At 52.5% G+C, this 15,974-nt stretch overlaps 1 protein-coding gene across 6 annotated transcripts in view; it reads left to right on the forward strand.

Moving 5' to 3' along the window:
• Positions 1 to 12,478, forward strand: part of CDC42BPA (CDC42 binding protein kinase alpha) — a 183,641-nt gene extending 171,163 nt beyond the window's left edge. For 5 of the 6 annotated variants that reach the window (XM_066595127.1, XM_066595129.1, XM_066595130.1 and 2 more), the window contains 3 exons: positions 1,761 to 1,878; positions 8,451 to 8,605; positions 8,879 to 12,478. In XM_066595127.1, the coding sequence (XP_066451224.1) occupies positions 1,761 to 1,878; positions 8,451 to 8,605; positions 8,879 to 9,010 (405 nt within the window). In that variant the 3' untranslated portion in view covers positions 9,011 to 12,478. The remainder of the gene's footprint in view (positions 1 to 1,760; positions 1,879 to 8,450; positions 8,606 to 8,878) is intronic. The other variant, XR_010791138.1, reaches the window with a different exon arrangement.
• Positions 12,479 to 15,974: the final 3,496 nt, after the last annotated feature.

Genomic DNA, 15,974 nt, shown 5'->3' on the forward strand with positions numbered 1-15,974 from the left:
CTCAATCTCCATGTCACTGCTCCTCCCGATCACTGCTCCTTGTTCTTCCCTCCCAATTGCTACTCCTCCCTCATCCCAGTTGCTGCTCCTTGCTCCTCCCTCATCCCAGTTACTACTCCTTGCTCCTCCCTCATCCCAGTTGCTGCTCCTTGCTCCTCCCTCATCCCAGTCGCTGCTCCTAGCTTTTCCCTCCTCCTCCCAATTGCTGTTTCTCGTTTCTCCCTCCTTCTCCTCACAGTTGCTGCTACTCCCGGCTGCTACTCCATGCTACTCTTAACTCCTTACAGTCACTACTCCTTACCTGGTTGCTGCTCTTCCTTGTCCTGATTGCTGCTTCTCCCTCCGCCTCTCAGTCACTGCTCCTTGATCTTCCCAGTTGCTGCTCCTCCCTCGTCCCATTCGCTGCTCCTCGCTCCTCCCTCATTTCGTTTGCTGCTCCTCGCTCCTCCCTCATCTCGTTCGCTGCTCCTCACTCCTCCCTCATCTCGTTTGCTGCTCCTCACTCCTCCCTCATCTCATTCACTGCTCTTCGCTCCTCCCGGTCGCTGCTCCTTGCTCCTTCATCCCATTCGCTGCTCCTCGCTCCTCCCTCATCTCGTTCTCTGCTCCTCCCTCATCTCGTTCTCTGCTCCTCCCTCATCTCGTTCTCTGCTCCTCCCTCATCTCGTTCTCTGCTCCTCCCTCATCTCGTTCTCTGCTCCTCCCTCATCTCGTTCTCTGCTCCTCGCTCCTCCTGGTTTCTGCACCTCGCTCCTCCCTCATCTTGTTCACTGCTCCTCACGGTCGCTGCTCCTTGCTCCCTCGCCCCATTCGCGGCTCCTCACACCTCTTTGTCACCTCCTCTCCTACTTCCAGCTGCTTTCAGTGTCACCCCAGTGTCACCCCCCCCTGTGTACGCCGGCTGTGGGGCGATTACTGTTTTGGCTTACAAGTAGCTGTGGTGCCTCTTCCCCATTGTAGTGTATTTGCAGCATTGAGGCTCGTGCTTTATGTCTTCTATTATGTCTCCGTTTTTTACAGAACTGTAATAAGACCCCCATAGAGGTTCCCCTCCCCCCACGCCCCCGACTCTCGGAAGCGGAGACTTCAGTGGCATCCGGTGCTCCCCCCTACCTTGTAAGAGAGACGAGCCGAGTCCTTCCTCCGGTCCTGTGAAGGAGGACCCCCAGAGCTCATGTAGAAGGGGGGCAGTGTGAGCTACAGACCCCTCCGTCCCTGCGAATATAACCCCGATGTCCCATCTTCCAGCCATCAGCCCTGTTTTAGCTGGGGAGGGGGCTGATATTGGGGGTCACCATGGTTCATCCTCCGACGTCACCGAGTATTTCACATTTTCCGTCACGGGAACATCATGTCATCCCATTCTGATCCGACCTGCACATTGAACCATCGTGTGTTTCCGTGTTGGCGTGGCGTCTCCGTGTTGGTTTTCAGTCTGGATCGTCCCGGCTTTCGCCTCCTGGAGCTTTACTGTCTGCCGTGTTTAGAAATATTGGGCCTCATTTATCAAACCTGCCTCACCGGAAAACAGTCCTTGTTGCCCGTAGCAACCAATTACAGACCAACTTTTCTTTTACCCCAACAGTTTGTGAAATGACAGCTGAGCTCTGATTGGTTGCTTTGGGCAGCCAGGACCGTCCTCCTGTTAGACGGGTTTGATAAATGAGGCCCAAGTGTCCGGTTTTCTTTATGATCAGCAGGTAGTCGCGCCTTTTGTCGCCTGCAGACACGTAACGATGTCCCCTCTCTGCCCTGTACAGAATCTCCGGGCCCAGGATAGTCGGTCGATGTTCAGCGGCTCTGTCAGTATTCCATCAATCACGAAGTCCCGCGGGGAGCCCGGCCGCTCTATGAGCGCCAGCAGCGGACTAGCTGCACGTAAGTAAATGCAACACCGCAAGCTGCAGCAGGGAAGATCAACTATACATGTAGGGTCACGTAACCCCTCTGTCATGTACATATATGTCACAGAGGTGCAGGTTGGGCATGAGGCGGGCTCAGTAACTAAGTTACCCGCTGCATACCCGGCGGGTGAGGGCTGTATGAAACCGCTGTGATCAGAGCTAGCCCCAGTCACAGCTGTTTAACAGCTTACATGCACGGTCATACCTAATTACCGCCCACCCCTACAACTCAGCAGTGGCCCCCCGGATGTGATCGCGGAGGGCTGATGGTTGTCCTGGTGGCCTAGTGAAGGCTCTTAGGGCTGCCATGTATTTAACCCCATTAAAGTGACCCTCTGGTCCTGAGACAAAGTTTTATCTGGGGGATTGCTTTATACATTCCTCAACATTGAAATAGCAGCACGAAGAATGAAAAGTCATAAGGTTATGCAAATTAAGGAAGTAGAAGGTGAGATTAAGATATCCAAATGTAGCATGTGGGAGGGGCTACGCGTACCCGAGATGGTCAGCACTGTTCAACGTTGGGAGTCTCAGCGGTTGGGAGAAGAACGAGGAACCCGAATTACAGCAAGAGGCGCAGAGAGGCGAACCTCAGCACGGACGGATCGTCAGGTTAGAAGAATGGCGCATGTGATCCATTCTGTACTGCGAGTGAAACTGGACGTCACATCCCAAGCCTAGAATGTCTACTAGAGATGAGCGAGCATTGCCCTTAGCGAGTACCTGCCCGCTCGAGAGACAAGGTTCGGGTGCCGGTGGCGGGCAGGGAGCTGCGGGGGAGAGCGGGGAGGAACGGAGGGGAGATCTCTCACTCTCTCCCCCCGCTGACTGCCGCTACTCACCGCTCCCCCGCGCCGGCACCCGAACCTTGTCTCTCGAGCGGGCAGGTACTCGCTAAGGGCAATGCTCGCTCATCTCTAATTCCTACACAAACCACCAGAAATTGGGCTCTGAGCCAGACGTCCAGCCAGGTGATCCATTGACCTCACGCCCCCACTCTGAAAGCCTATCATGGTGCGGAGCAAGCCGGCTGGAATGGAGGTCTAAGCTCTTCAGCGATGAGTCTCACTATAGCCGGACATTGGTCTGTAGACTACATGGGCAACGCCATGAAGGGGCTTCACGAGGGAACATCATACCCATCTTGTCACAGGATTTGGCGGGGGTTGGCCTAATATACGGTAGCCGGACCCGTCTAGTCTTCACTCCAGGTACACGGACAGCTCAGTGTTATGTTAATTTGATCGTAGAGCGAGCGGTACCACCATTTCTCGGAGTTGTCCCAGGAGCCGTTATTCAACATGACAACGTCAGGTCACATGTTTCTGTGAGCAGCCTGCGTGGCCTAAACGTGCTACCATGGCCCGCGGCGTCCCCAGACTTGTCTCCCATCAAACATATCTGGGACGTCTTTGGTCGGCAATCGCAATGGGGAGCTGCCAGAAGCATGTTGATGATTTGTTATTGGCATATCATTTACATGTCCATCACTCCTGCAGTTCCCATAATTCCACCACTTTTCCTTCTTGGTGTTGCAGTTTCAATGTTGAGGACTGTATTACCTTCTGTGGGTGTTTTGTGCTGATGTTCCTCTGATCCACCAGTTCGGGGGCCCCATTTTCGGTTTACAATATACCTGCCGGTATCTTCAAACTACCTAATCTCCCCAATGCATTGGTTTGCGTTAGACTACCAATGCACTATAGCTGCTTTCTGATTGGACAGCACCGCTCATGTGACCAGTGCTGGCCAATCAGAAAGCAGTGCAAAGTGTGAATTAAGTAGTTAGAAAATTGTGGTGACCACCTTGGACAGCTGAAAATGGGTCCGGAAACCCGTGGATCAGAGAAACTACGTGGCAAAGAACAGCGGCGGGTATTACACCTGTTCCGGGACCAGGGGATCACTTTAAGCCTTGCCTGGGGCAGGGCATGATATGTGGACATTAGAAATCCAGTATACTTGTAGTAGCGCTACTGTATATTGTAAAAGCAATGAAATTATCACAAATTCGAGTCCCCATAAAAAAAGGAAAATAAAGTCAGTTAAAAAATATTAAAACGGAGAAGAAAAAAAATACATTTTCCCTTTTTCCAAAAAGACAATCTAAACAATAAGCATTGTTATTGCTGTTGGTTGTCATTGCTCCTCATCCTTCACCTCTTAGCTCCTCGCTCTGCATCATTTTCTCTTGCTGCTTCAAGTCTGTGCCCCTCACTCCTCCCAGTCGCTGCTCCTACCTCTAACCAGTCTCTCTTCTTACTCCTCACTGTCACTGCTATTTGCTTATTCATCCCAGTCATTGCTCCTCCCTCCTTCCTCCTCTGCCTCCCAATCGCTGCTCCTCCCTCATCCCAGTCGCTGCTTCTCGCTCCTCCCTTATCCCAATCGCATTATCGCTCCTCCCTCATCCCAGTCGCTGCTTCTCGCTCCTCCCTCATCCCAGTCGCTGCTTCTCTCTCCTCCCTCATCCCGGTCGCTGCTTCTCTCTCCTCCCTCATCCCAGTCGCTGCTTCTCGCTCCTCCCTCATCCCAGTCGCTGCTTCTCGCTCCTCCCTCATCCCAGTCGCTGCTTCTCGCTCCTCCCTCATCCCAGTCGCTGCTTCTCGCTCCTCCCTCATCCCAGTCGCTGCTTCTCGCTCCTCCCTCATCCCAGCTGCTGCTTCTCGCTTCTCCCTCATCCTATTCTCTGCTCCTTGCCCCTCCTTCATCTCAGTTGCTGCTTCTCGCTCCTCCCTTATCCCAGTTGCTCCTCCTAGCTTTTCCCTCCTCCTCCCAATCGCTGCTTCTCCTTCATCCCAGTCGCTGCTTTTCGCTCTTTCCTCATCCCAGTTCCCTGCTCCTTGCTCCTATCTCATTACAGTTGCTGCTTCTCACTCCTCCCTCATTCCATTTTTTCCACCTTGCTCCTTCCCCATCCCAGTCAATGCTTCTTGCTCCTCCCTCATCCCAGTCGCTGCTTCTTGCTCCTCCCTCATCCCAGTCGCTGCTTCTTGCTCCTCCCTCATCCCAGTCGCTGCTTCTCGCTCCTCCCTCATCCCAGTCGCTGCTTCTCGCTCCTCCCTCATCCCAGTCGCTGCTTCTCGCTCCTCCCTCATCCCAGTCGCTGCTTCTCGCTCCTCCCTCATCCCAGTCGCTGCTTCTCGCTCCTCCCTCATCCCAGTCGCTGCTTCTCGCTCCTCCCTCATCCCAGTCGCTGCTTCTCGCTCCTCCCTCATCCCAGTCGCTGCTTCTCGCTCCTCCCTCATCCCAGTCGCTGCTTCTCGCTCCTCCCTCATCCCAGTCGCTGCTTCTCGCTCCTCCCTCATCCCAGTTCCCTGCTCCTTGCTCCTCCCTCATTCCAGTTGCTGCTTCTCGCCCCTCCCTCATTCCAGTTTCTCCTCCTTGCTCCCTCTTCATCCCAGTCACTGCTTCTCGCTCCTCCTTCATCCCAGTCGCTGCTTCTCGCCCCTCCCTCATCCCAGTCATTGCTTCTTGCCCCTCCCTCATCCCAGTCGTTGCTTCTTTCCCACTCCCTCATCCCAGTTGTTGCTTCTCGCCCCTCCCTCATCCCAGTCGTTGCTTCTCGCCCCTCCCTCATTCCAGTCGTTGCTTCTTTCCCACTCCCTCATCCCAGTTGTTGCTTCTCGCTCCTCCCTCATCCCAGTCGTTGCTTCTCGCCCCTCCCTCATTCCAGTCGTTGCTTCTCACCCCTCCCTCATCCCAGTCGTTGCTTCTCGCTCCTCCCTCATCCCAGTCGTTGCTTCTCGCTCCTCCCTCATCCCACTCGTTGCTTCTCGCCCCTCCCTCATCTCAGTCGTTGCTTCTCGCTCTTCCCTCATCCCAGTCATTGCTTCTCGCTCCTCCCTCACCCCAGTCGTTGCGTCTCGCTCCTCCCTCACCCCAGTCGTTGCTTCTCGCTCCTCCCTCATCCCAGTCGTTGCTTCTCGCTTCTCCCTCATCCCAGTCGTTGCTTCTCGACCCTCCCTCATCCCAGTCGTTGCTTCTCGCTCCTCCCTCATCCCAGTCGTAGTTCTCGGTGCTCCCTCATCCCAGTCGGTGCTTCTCGCTCCTCCCTCGTCCCAGTCGGTGCTTGTCGCTCCTCCCTCGTCTCAGTCGGTGTTTCTCACTCCTCCCTCATCCCAGTCGTTGCTTCTTGCCCCTCCCTCATCTCAGTCGTTGCTTCTTGCCCCTCCCTCATCTCAGTTGTTGTTTCTTGCCCCTCCCTCATCTCAGTCGTTGCTTCTTGCCCCTCCCTCATCTCAGTCGTTGCTTCTCGCCCCTCCCTCATCCCAGTCGTTGCTTCTCGCCCCTCGCTCATCTCATTTGTTGCTTCTTGCCCCTCCCTCATCTCAGTTGTTGCTTCTTGCCCCTCCCTCATCTCAGTCGTTGTTTCTTGCCCCTCCCTCATCTCAGTCGTTGCTTCTTGCCCCTCCCTCATCTCAGTCGTTGCTTCTCGCCCCTCCCTCATCCCAGTCGTTGCTTTTTGCTCCTCCCTCATCCCAGTCGTTGCTTTTTGCTCCTCCCTCATCCCAGTTGTTGCTTCTCGCTCTTCCCTCATCCCAGTCGTTGCTTCTCGCTCCTCCCTCATCCCAGTCGTTGCTTCTCGCTCCTCCCTCATCCCAGTCGTTGCTTCTCGCTCCTCCCTCATCCCAGTCGTTGCTTCTCGCTCCTCCCTCATCCCAGTCGTTGCTTCTCGCTCCTCCCTCATCCCAGTCGTTGCTTCTCGCTCCTCCCTCATCCCAGTCGTTGCTTCTCGCTCCTCCCTCATCCCAGTCGTTGCTTCTCGCTCCTCCCTCACCCCAGTCGTTGCTTCTCGCTCCTCCCTCACCCCAGTCGTTGCTTCTCGCCATTCGCTGCTTCTCGCTCCTCGCTCATCCCAGTCGCTGCTTCTCGCTCCTCCCTCATCCCAGTCGCTGCTTCTCGCTCCTCCCTCATCCCAGTCGCTGCTTCTCGCTCCTCGCTCATCCCAGTCGCTGCTTCTCGCTCATCCCAGTCGTTGCTTCTCGCTCCTCCCTCATCCCAGTCGCTGCTTCTCGCTCCTCCCTCATCCCAGTCGCTGCTTCTCGCTCCTCCCTCATCCCAGTCGTTGCTTCTCGCTCCTCCCTCATCCCAGTCGTTGCTTCTCGCTCCTCCCTCACCCAAGTCGTTGCTTCTCGCTCCTCCCTCATCCCAGTCGGTGCTTCTCGCCATTCGCTGCTTCTCGCTCCTCGCTCATCCCAGTCGCTGCTTCTCGCTCATCCCAGTCGCTGCTTCTCGCTCATCCCAGTCGCTGCTTCTCGCTCCTCCCTCATCCCAGTCGCTGCTTCTCGCTCCTCCCTCATCCCAGTCGCTGCTTCTCGCTCCTCCCTCATCCCAGTCGCTGCTTCTCGCTCCTCCCTCATCCCAGTCGCTGCTTCTCTCTCTTCCCTCATCCCAATCGCTGCTTCTCGCTCCTCCCTCATCCCAGTCGCTGCTTCTCTCTCATTCCAGTCGCTGCTTCTCGCTCTTCCCTCATCCCAGTCGCTGCTCCTCGCTCCTCCCTCATCCCAGTCGCTGCTCCTCGCTCCTCCCTCATCCCAGCCGCTGCTTCTCTCTCATTCCAGTCGCTGCTTCTCGCTCTTCCCTCATCCCAGTCGCTGCTCCTCCCTCATCCCAGTCGCTGCTCCTCGCTCCTCCCTCATCCCAGTCGCTGCTCCTCGCTCCTCCCTCATCCCAGTCGCTGCTTCTCGCTCCTCCCATATACCAGTTGCTCCTCCTAGTTTTCCCTCCTGCTCCTCCCAATGGCCATTCCTTACTTCTGCCTCCTCCTCTTCCCAGTTGCTGCTTCACCTGGCTGCTACCAAAAAAATTAAAGAAAGTCATATGTGAGCAAGAATGGTAGCAATGTAAACTACAGCTTGCCTGCAGAGAGCGCTCACGCTGCGCTATAGGCGGAAAAATAAAAAAGTTACGAGGCTCTGAAGAGGATGACAAAAAGTATCATTTTTAATTAAAGAGTTATTACTTTTTTTTTAAAATAGTAAAACATGAAAAATCTATAAACGTTGCATCTTCACAATGGCGCCGACCCGACGTATGCAGTTAGCGTGTCATTCACCACAGTAGGAGCGCCGCAAACGCACCCCATCAAAAATGGTGCCATTATATTTTATTTCCATCGTATTGGGTGATGCATTAAACGGTACCATTAAAAAACCCAACTTGGTCCACAAGACACGAGCCCTCGCCTGGCTGCGCCGACGGGAAATAAATTAGTTACGCTTTTTGAAAGGCGAAAACCAGAAAAGTTGGCTGGTAGTTAAGTAGGTAAAGGGGTCGTGTACCAGGCAGCCGTATGGCGCCTCCGTGAGACGCTGTTCCCTCCCGTGAAGACGTCTTGCAGCTAACGAGAGTACAAGAAGTACTGCTCTCTCTTCTCGCTCCTCCGGGGTCGTTGGGTTTCCAATTCTTTTCTCTACTCACTTTTTCTTGGCTGCTACCAGACATGATCACGTCGGGGGATGGGTGCGGCGGATAAGACCCCCGAGGGAATAAATATCACATGGAATGTATATGGCGTCACTAACAAGACGATCCCCGCTGCAGGGTCATCGCAGAACGGCAGTGCTTTACGACGAGAATTCTCCGGGGGAGGCTACGGAGCAAAGCGGCCGCCCATGACATCCCCATCCGACGGCTCCTTGTCTTCTGGAGGACCCGACCAAGGAAGTGACGCACCAGCGCGAGACTACGAACGAGAGGTGAGGCTGATGAGTCCCCGCGCCGCTTCACAGGGCTGCGTTAGTAGAAGCTTTGGATGTGACTGGAGTATTGCTGTTAGGGCTTATTCTCAGGTGGAGATCCTGTCTATGTGATGGCATTTTACTATCTATTAGTGTGATATTCGTCCGCAGCTCACCCATCACATTAGCCCGTAGTTTCCACGCAGCTCTGGATGTGACTAGAGACAACATCCCAACTATCTTGTGTGTTGCGTTCCGAAGTTTAACCCTTTCCATTTCATTCTTCCTCAGGATTCGGATTCGCCAAGACATTCAACAGCCTCCAACAGCTCCAACCTAAGCAGCCCCCCGAGCCCCGTGTCCCCCCACAAGACCAAGAGCAGTTCCTTAGAGAGCTCCGACCACGTCAGCTGGGACGCATGAACGTTCTCGCCCCTTTCCTGCTGCTCTCGGCTCCTCTCCCCCCACGCCCGCCCGTCCTGGCTTCTACCCTACGGGTCAGGAAGGGCCGGCATCCACCATCACGGCACCGCATTGCCTCCGGCGAGCGTCTGGGACGGACGTGTTACGGAATAGGATCGTATGGTTTACAAATCCATCAGCCACAAACGGTGGCGATGAATGGCGGACATAGGATGGAACCATTGTGTAAAGGATCCAGGGGGGTGACCTCCCCTCCCCCCCTGCGGGAGGACATATTGAAGCGTGATCGCCCCCCCTCCCCCGCTCGCATCATCAATAACGTATTTTACTACAAAGCAGAGTTTAATCTAAATAGTACATTGCTATGTATATATAAGGATGGTGTATTAGAGGCCTATTTAAGAGAGATTCCGTCATTTTAACGATCGATGGTTTGCGTTCATAATTAACGGAACGGACTACATACCGTACAATCACATGAGCTTCACGGTTTTCGCTTCACACGGTCCGTCACGTTTCAGGTTATACTCAGATTGTTTTCCCACCTGCCGTTGTTTTTACTTCATCAGCGATCTGCAGCACCGCGGTGGCGGCCATCGCTTCAAGGCCTTCACACGTCACCGGTAGTCACCACTCCACCAATATTTAATTCCTCAGGAAGTTCCGTTGTTCGCCGCCCTCCTCATCCGGTTATCGTTGCAGAATGATTGTTTACGGTTCATAATAGTGAACTTTATAATGATGGGAAGCCGATACGTAGAAACGATTGTGCGTTGGGAGTTTTTAGTGAATGCAATACTCCCCTGTGGCCAGCAGATGTCACCGCTGAAGTAGTTTTTGAATAGTTGCCTACATAGGAACAGTGACACCTGCTGGCTATCAGGTGTATTTACAGAGTTTACGGCGCTATTACACAAACATGATCATTGCGGGGTTGTACCTGCGCTTCAGCCCGGAAATGTGAGCGCTAGCGAGGGCCACTGGGGCTTGCGGAATAGCACCCTTGAAGGGGGTTTCCAGGACTAAACTTATTGCTGACTTATTCTGAGGGTAGTTCGTCGGTATTGGTGGGGGTCCCTACCGATCAGTTGATGTGACAGCAGCGCTCAGGTGAGTCCGGCGGCCTCTTCAGTGTCCGCCAGGTACAGTTCCCCATATTGTATAGCGGCAGTACCATTCACTTGATTAGGATGGAGCTCAGACCATGTGACCGATGGATGGGATGTCGCCTCTTTGATCGGCGGGCGCCACTGATCTGATGACGCATCCTGAGGAAAGCTCATCCATAGTTTAGTCCCAGGAAACCCCTTTAAGATAAAGTTTATGGGGTGATTGTTTTATCAGGAGAAATAGTTACTTGCCAGTAAGGCCTCATGCCCACGGGGGCGGGGCAGGGTCGTGGGCACACTATCCACCCGTGCCCGCAGCCAGTGACCCATGCTCACCTGTATTTCCCCGTATCCCTTCACTTCTGGGTTCGCTGTACTGCGCATGGTTCTCACGGCTCGCCCGTTCGCAGTGTCAGCTGTGGCTGTGCCGTGGATCGGGCACCATAATAGAGCAACAGGTCCGTAAAACAAATCTGTGTGCTTAAATTATTTGCGGACGCCCATGCTTCCCTGATCTCCCGCCCGTGGACATGAGGTCTAAGTTGGAAGGCAACACGTGTCACCTAAAAGTGGCGCAGGCAAAAAAAACATTGTGCAACTTACTGTCCGGCGCCGGTTCTAGACCTGCAGCGCGGCTAGAGCCACACAAACCCCGTAGTTGCATCTGATGCTTTTCCAGCGGCGTCGCCGTGCGCAAACGAAACTGCGACGCTGCAGTCACGAAAAATCCCGATTAGTTGGATTTGGGTGGCATCTACTTTCGACGTCTCCACTAGAGACACCCAAGTAAGCTGCAGGTGACCGCGACCCGTCCGCCATGTTGGTTTACTGAAATTGCAGCTCTGCATTCGTCACGAGTCGCACCAGTTGCTTTGGTTATGTGTTGCTGCTTTGCCATAAAAACCAAGCAAATCGCCGAGGTTGCAGAACGCGGGCGCACTACCATGTACTCGGGCGCAGCTCGGATCGGACACTTGTCCGTGTTCTGTCCAAGGCCCGGACCGGCCGCACATTGACATATATTAGCAGGTCCTAATACCCATCCGTGATATGGACTAAAGTAGGAGGTGATGGGTTTTTTCATGCAGTCCGTAGTTGCGCCGCCTCATTGCATATGATGGGTCCGTGTGTCATGCCCAACACATAGATTTAGGAGGCCTGACCGTCACATCTAGGGTGGATAATTCATTTACGACCTGCGGTACGGTCGCACCGTAACACTATTGACATCACTGGATGCGGCGTTGCAGTGTGTTACTGCAGTCTTCATGTCACATGACACGTCACCATGTAGGATTTACCATGTAAGGCTTTATTAATAGGATTTCAAGACGAAGGTCCAAGTGGCGCAACCAATAACTGGCTGCGGAAAACGCCTGTGTAGCTAAAGTTTTAATTGGGGGGGAAGGGGTCGGCGTCAATGGAGTTGGATGTCTGAGGATGTAACTCAAACTGAACCTCTTGGTCCCGGAAAACCAAGATGGCTGCAGCGCTTCTCTGCCTCATGCATTGGTGGTCCACGACCCTACATGCTACTCTGATTGGCCAGCGCTGCTCCCATGAGTGCCATGTAGTGTCGTGGACCACCAATGTACAGAGTGCATCAGATGGGACCGGCCGGGCAGCCATCTTGGTTTGTTCAGGTCACTTTAAGCTGCTAATGAACCGCTTGTTCCATTTGGACCACATAAAAATGTAGCCTGGGATCCGTTCTACAGATCCGTTGGCCATCTTGCCATTTCCAGTAGCCCGGAGAACAGAACTGTGCTGCTTTTTGGATGTTGCTTAAAGTATATTCATGTGCAGCTCCGATTATTAAGCACTAGGTGGCGCCTTCAGCAACTTTCCTGTGCCTACAATATACCAAAGGGGCATTTCTAAGGTCTCCTCAGCGCTGACCCTCCAGCCCGGTAATATCTCCCGTCTGACCGCAAAAAAATAAAAGATTGTGTCAAAATCTCAGATGCATCCAAACGCCTCCCCGTAAACCACGTCGCACCCCTAGGAAGAAGGTTCCGGCCCCTCCCCTCCCCCCTGCATGTAGATCATTGTATTTTACATCCATCCGCTTTGTTTGTATTTATTTATTTATTATCAGGTTTTTTTCAGGTTTTTATTTTTTTTTATGGTCACCGTCCCCCTCCCCCCACCAAAGTATTCCGCCGCCCTCCCCCGCGTTGTATAAATCCACGTATTGTGCTTTGCGCAGTCTCTGCAGAATAATATTTTTTCTTTGTGTTTGTTACGATGGAGATGTCATTCTATCTGTTAATATAATATTTATAATCACCATGCTGGTATTTTTTGTTTTTACAATTAATGCTATACAAAAAAAAGGTGGAAAATTAAAAAAAAAAAAAAGACAAAAAATTATAAAAAAAAAAAAAAATGCCTCGGCCTGTTATGTTTTTCTATAGCTGTAACTGTGTGCTGTGAATACCGGCAGGGAAGGAGGCAGAAGAGCCGTGAATATTTGTTTTCCTTCTCCAGTCACATCCAAAGCTGCATTCAGAATTCTGCAGGATTTCTGTTACCAGGGGGTGGACCGCCCTACAGGGTTAGTTCCCAGCTTTTGGGTCATATGTCACATGACAGTAGGGTGAAGATGATCTGCTGACCGTTACCAAAGACAAGTAGCTGAATTTTTGACTACCTTCTGTATACTCTAGTCACATCCAGAGCTGTAAGGTACTTGCAATATTTTATGTTCGCTACCTTGGAACCCAATAGACTTTCTCACAGTGGAGGGTTTGTTACATTTATTTCCAGTACAGACAATCCTGGGTGAGGTAAACAGCCTGGACTGCACTGATACATTGTAACAGAATGTCAGGACATGGAAGAGCTTTACTAGTGACTTGTGTATCCACTGATGGAGCGCTATCTGGCTCCCTGTCCCAGACTTCTTCTGTTCACCTACTAGCTGGGGTTCGTCTCATCATTTCTGCGCTATACTTGTATTAAAAAGTTTGCTGCCTTATTCTGTAAATCATGTTTGAAGGGGCTGCCACTAGGGGGTCTCTCTTGCAGCGTCTCTGCAAACCACTGCCTGGCATTAGGTACAGAGCTGCTGTAGGGACAAGGACACAGGGAACTTTCCATAGTAACAGAGAGAGGGGCTATCTTCACAGGAAGCTCCCCAGCACTTAGGCTGCCCGCCCACGGGCGATGATGGAAAGCACAGCGCCGGCATCCACGACCGGCGAATCATAGTGATTCTCTGCTCGCAGGATTCAAATTGCGGCATACTGCGATTTGTCGCAATTCTCTCAGATAGGCTCACCGCGGAGACCTGCCATTTCTTCCCCCTGTGGCAGAATCTCACCAGCAATATTCCACCTCTCCCCATCGACAAGGGGCCTTACAGGCTGAGAGATCTGCAGACACTGATAAGGCTCTCCAAGACTCTTCTACCATAAAGGCCCATTTAGACACAACGATTATCGCTCAGAAGATGGCGCTCACGCAACGTTTGAGCGATAATCGTTGTCATTTGCAGCCCAAGATAAGCGATCACCGAGCGTTGCCAGCGGAGGATGCAGAAGAGGATGTCCCCGCTTGTCTTCTGCATCCAGATGTTTTCCGCACGGAGCATCAAGCCGGCTTGACAAAGACCTCTTTAGGTTTGGAACTTTATCTAATGTCACCGCTGGATGCTGCCGGCTTCTCTACTTTAAGGCTCATCGTCAGCACGCTGAAAGACAACGATGAGCGACGGCTTAACGAAAACAGCAGGATGTCAGTGCAGCTACACAATGATTATCACTCAAAAGGCGGCTTCTGAGCGCTAATCGTTGTCTTTACCGTTTGTGTGTCTTGAGTTTATTAACTATTTGGGCCAGAATGTCTCTGAATGCCTAAATCTTCTGGGAAAAGTAGAGCGGCGGCCCCTCAGACACCACCTCCCTGCTGATCGAGCCAGAGACAGCAATGTAGCATGGGAAGTAAGGCCAAGGACAGCAGAACAGTGAACTACTGGCATGATGCTAGACTGCATGGAAGTAGATTGCAAATAGCACAGCAGAAAAATGGGGAAAGCACCTAACAAATCTGAACATCCAGACATGAAACGGTGCGAACAGCAGCAAAGGAGGGGGGAGGAACTTGGAAAACTTGTTGAAAATAAAAAGAAAAGAGGTTGTGCCCAAATTAAAAAAAAAGTTATTTCCAGGCTGACTTCCTGATGAGCCCAACCATTGGCACCTTCATTGACGCACTTTAAGGCCTTATGCAGATGGGCGTATATCGGTCGGATTTTCACACCCGGTCGATAAACGCTTCCGTCCAAGCATTTCCCACCGGTTCTCTGCCGCTCTCCTCCATTCCGGCGTTTGCAATGGGTGGGGGCAGGATGGGGCGGAGCTAAGCTCTGCTGTCCCACCCACTCCCATTGCTGGCTATGGACAAGGGAAGGGGGCGAGAGCTTAGCTCCACTCGGATCCCGCCCACTACCATAGCAAACCACTCAGAGGGGAGGAGAGAGGCAGAGCTGGTGAGTAAGAGGGAAGGGGGGACTGCTTATATGGAAGCGTATATCGGACGGCCGTCAAAACGCCGTCCGATAGACGCTCGTGTAAATAAGCCCTAAAGCAGAGCTCAACACTTTCTCCATCCCAAAGAAGTGAATAGAGCAGCAGATGTGCAGCAGCCCTCCACTCACATGGGCTCAACAATCTCCCTGGGGGCGGTCAGGTGCGTCCTTATCAGGATTGCTGGGATCTGGGGCAGTCAGGTGCGTCCTGATCAGGATTGCTGGGATCTGGGGCAGTCAGTCATATATATATATTTTTTTATATCACACTTTTCCACGGTAGTTGGGGTATCCATAGAAACCGCATTTATAGGAGCCCCAGTTACAAGGGAAAGCATGCCACTGTAGTGACAGTAGTCACTGGCAGAGCTGACCAGAGCCTGCTAGGACCCTGTAGCTCTGACAGGGAGCACCCAGTGGTCACATGATCAGTGGGTCACAGTGGAAATAATACTTTTTAGTACCCAGCGCTCATTGGGCCTGACTGGCTTGATTGCAGAGCAGAGGCTTTGAACCTTTGCCATATTTTTGCTATCGGCAGGGGTAAAGCCCAGGACCAAGCGCCATATATTTACAGGGCTTGGTTCTTAAAGGGTAAACAGGAAGACCTCTTTAAGACTCAGCGCCGCTAGCACACCCCTATATGAGGGGGGTGGGGGGGTATGAGTTCCCTTAGTTTTCTCTTCTACAGGTTAATTGCCTTATACTCTTGCAACAACCAGCAGCAGCAGCTGTGATTTCATATATCTTGTCCATAGGGGGCGGTAGAACAGCAGTCAGTCCTGGTAAATATATATAGCTTAGAATGCTTTTGCACTGGCTGTTTAGTATACAAGTATCCATAAGGGCCCATTCACCACCCAGAGTGGCCATTGGGCTGGATATATACAATAGTGCCGTTGACTGAAAGTCATCTAGTAAGGTAAAAAAAAAATGTATGTGTTGCAGGCCATGGATTTTACCAGGGGCGACTCGTGATGCTGAGCCCTGTGCACGTTGGATAATCCTCCCTCTACCATGGCAAATGTTAAGACGTACATCACTCCAAATCCATCCTCAGAGGGGTTGTTCCCACTCCTAGCTATTATGGTGCAGGCAGGAGACAGCGCTGTACATTGGGCAGTGGCTCAGGTTAGTACTGCAGCTTGAGGCCTACTGCAGTAAATGCATCTCAGCCTGCAGTACCAACCCCAGCCACTGCCCAATGTATGGCGCTGGCTGCAGTAAAACCGCTAGAAGTTAGGCAACCCCTTTTCAAGTGTCCAGGCAGCCATTTCTCCCTCTTAGAGGTGTTGTATTTGGTGAAGCATTCATGTGTTTTCAA

This window comes from Eleutherodactylus coqui, chromosome 3 (assembly GCF_035609145.1).
Source record: "Eleutherodactylus coqui strain aEleCoq1 chromosome 3, aEleCoq1.hap1, whole genome shotgun sequence".
Taxonomy (NCBI): Eukaryota; Metazoa; Chordata; class Amphibia; order Anura; family Eleutherodactylidae; genus Eleutherodactylus; species Eleutherodactylus coqui.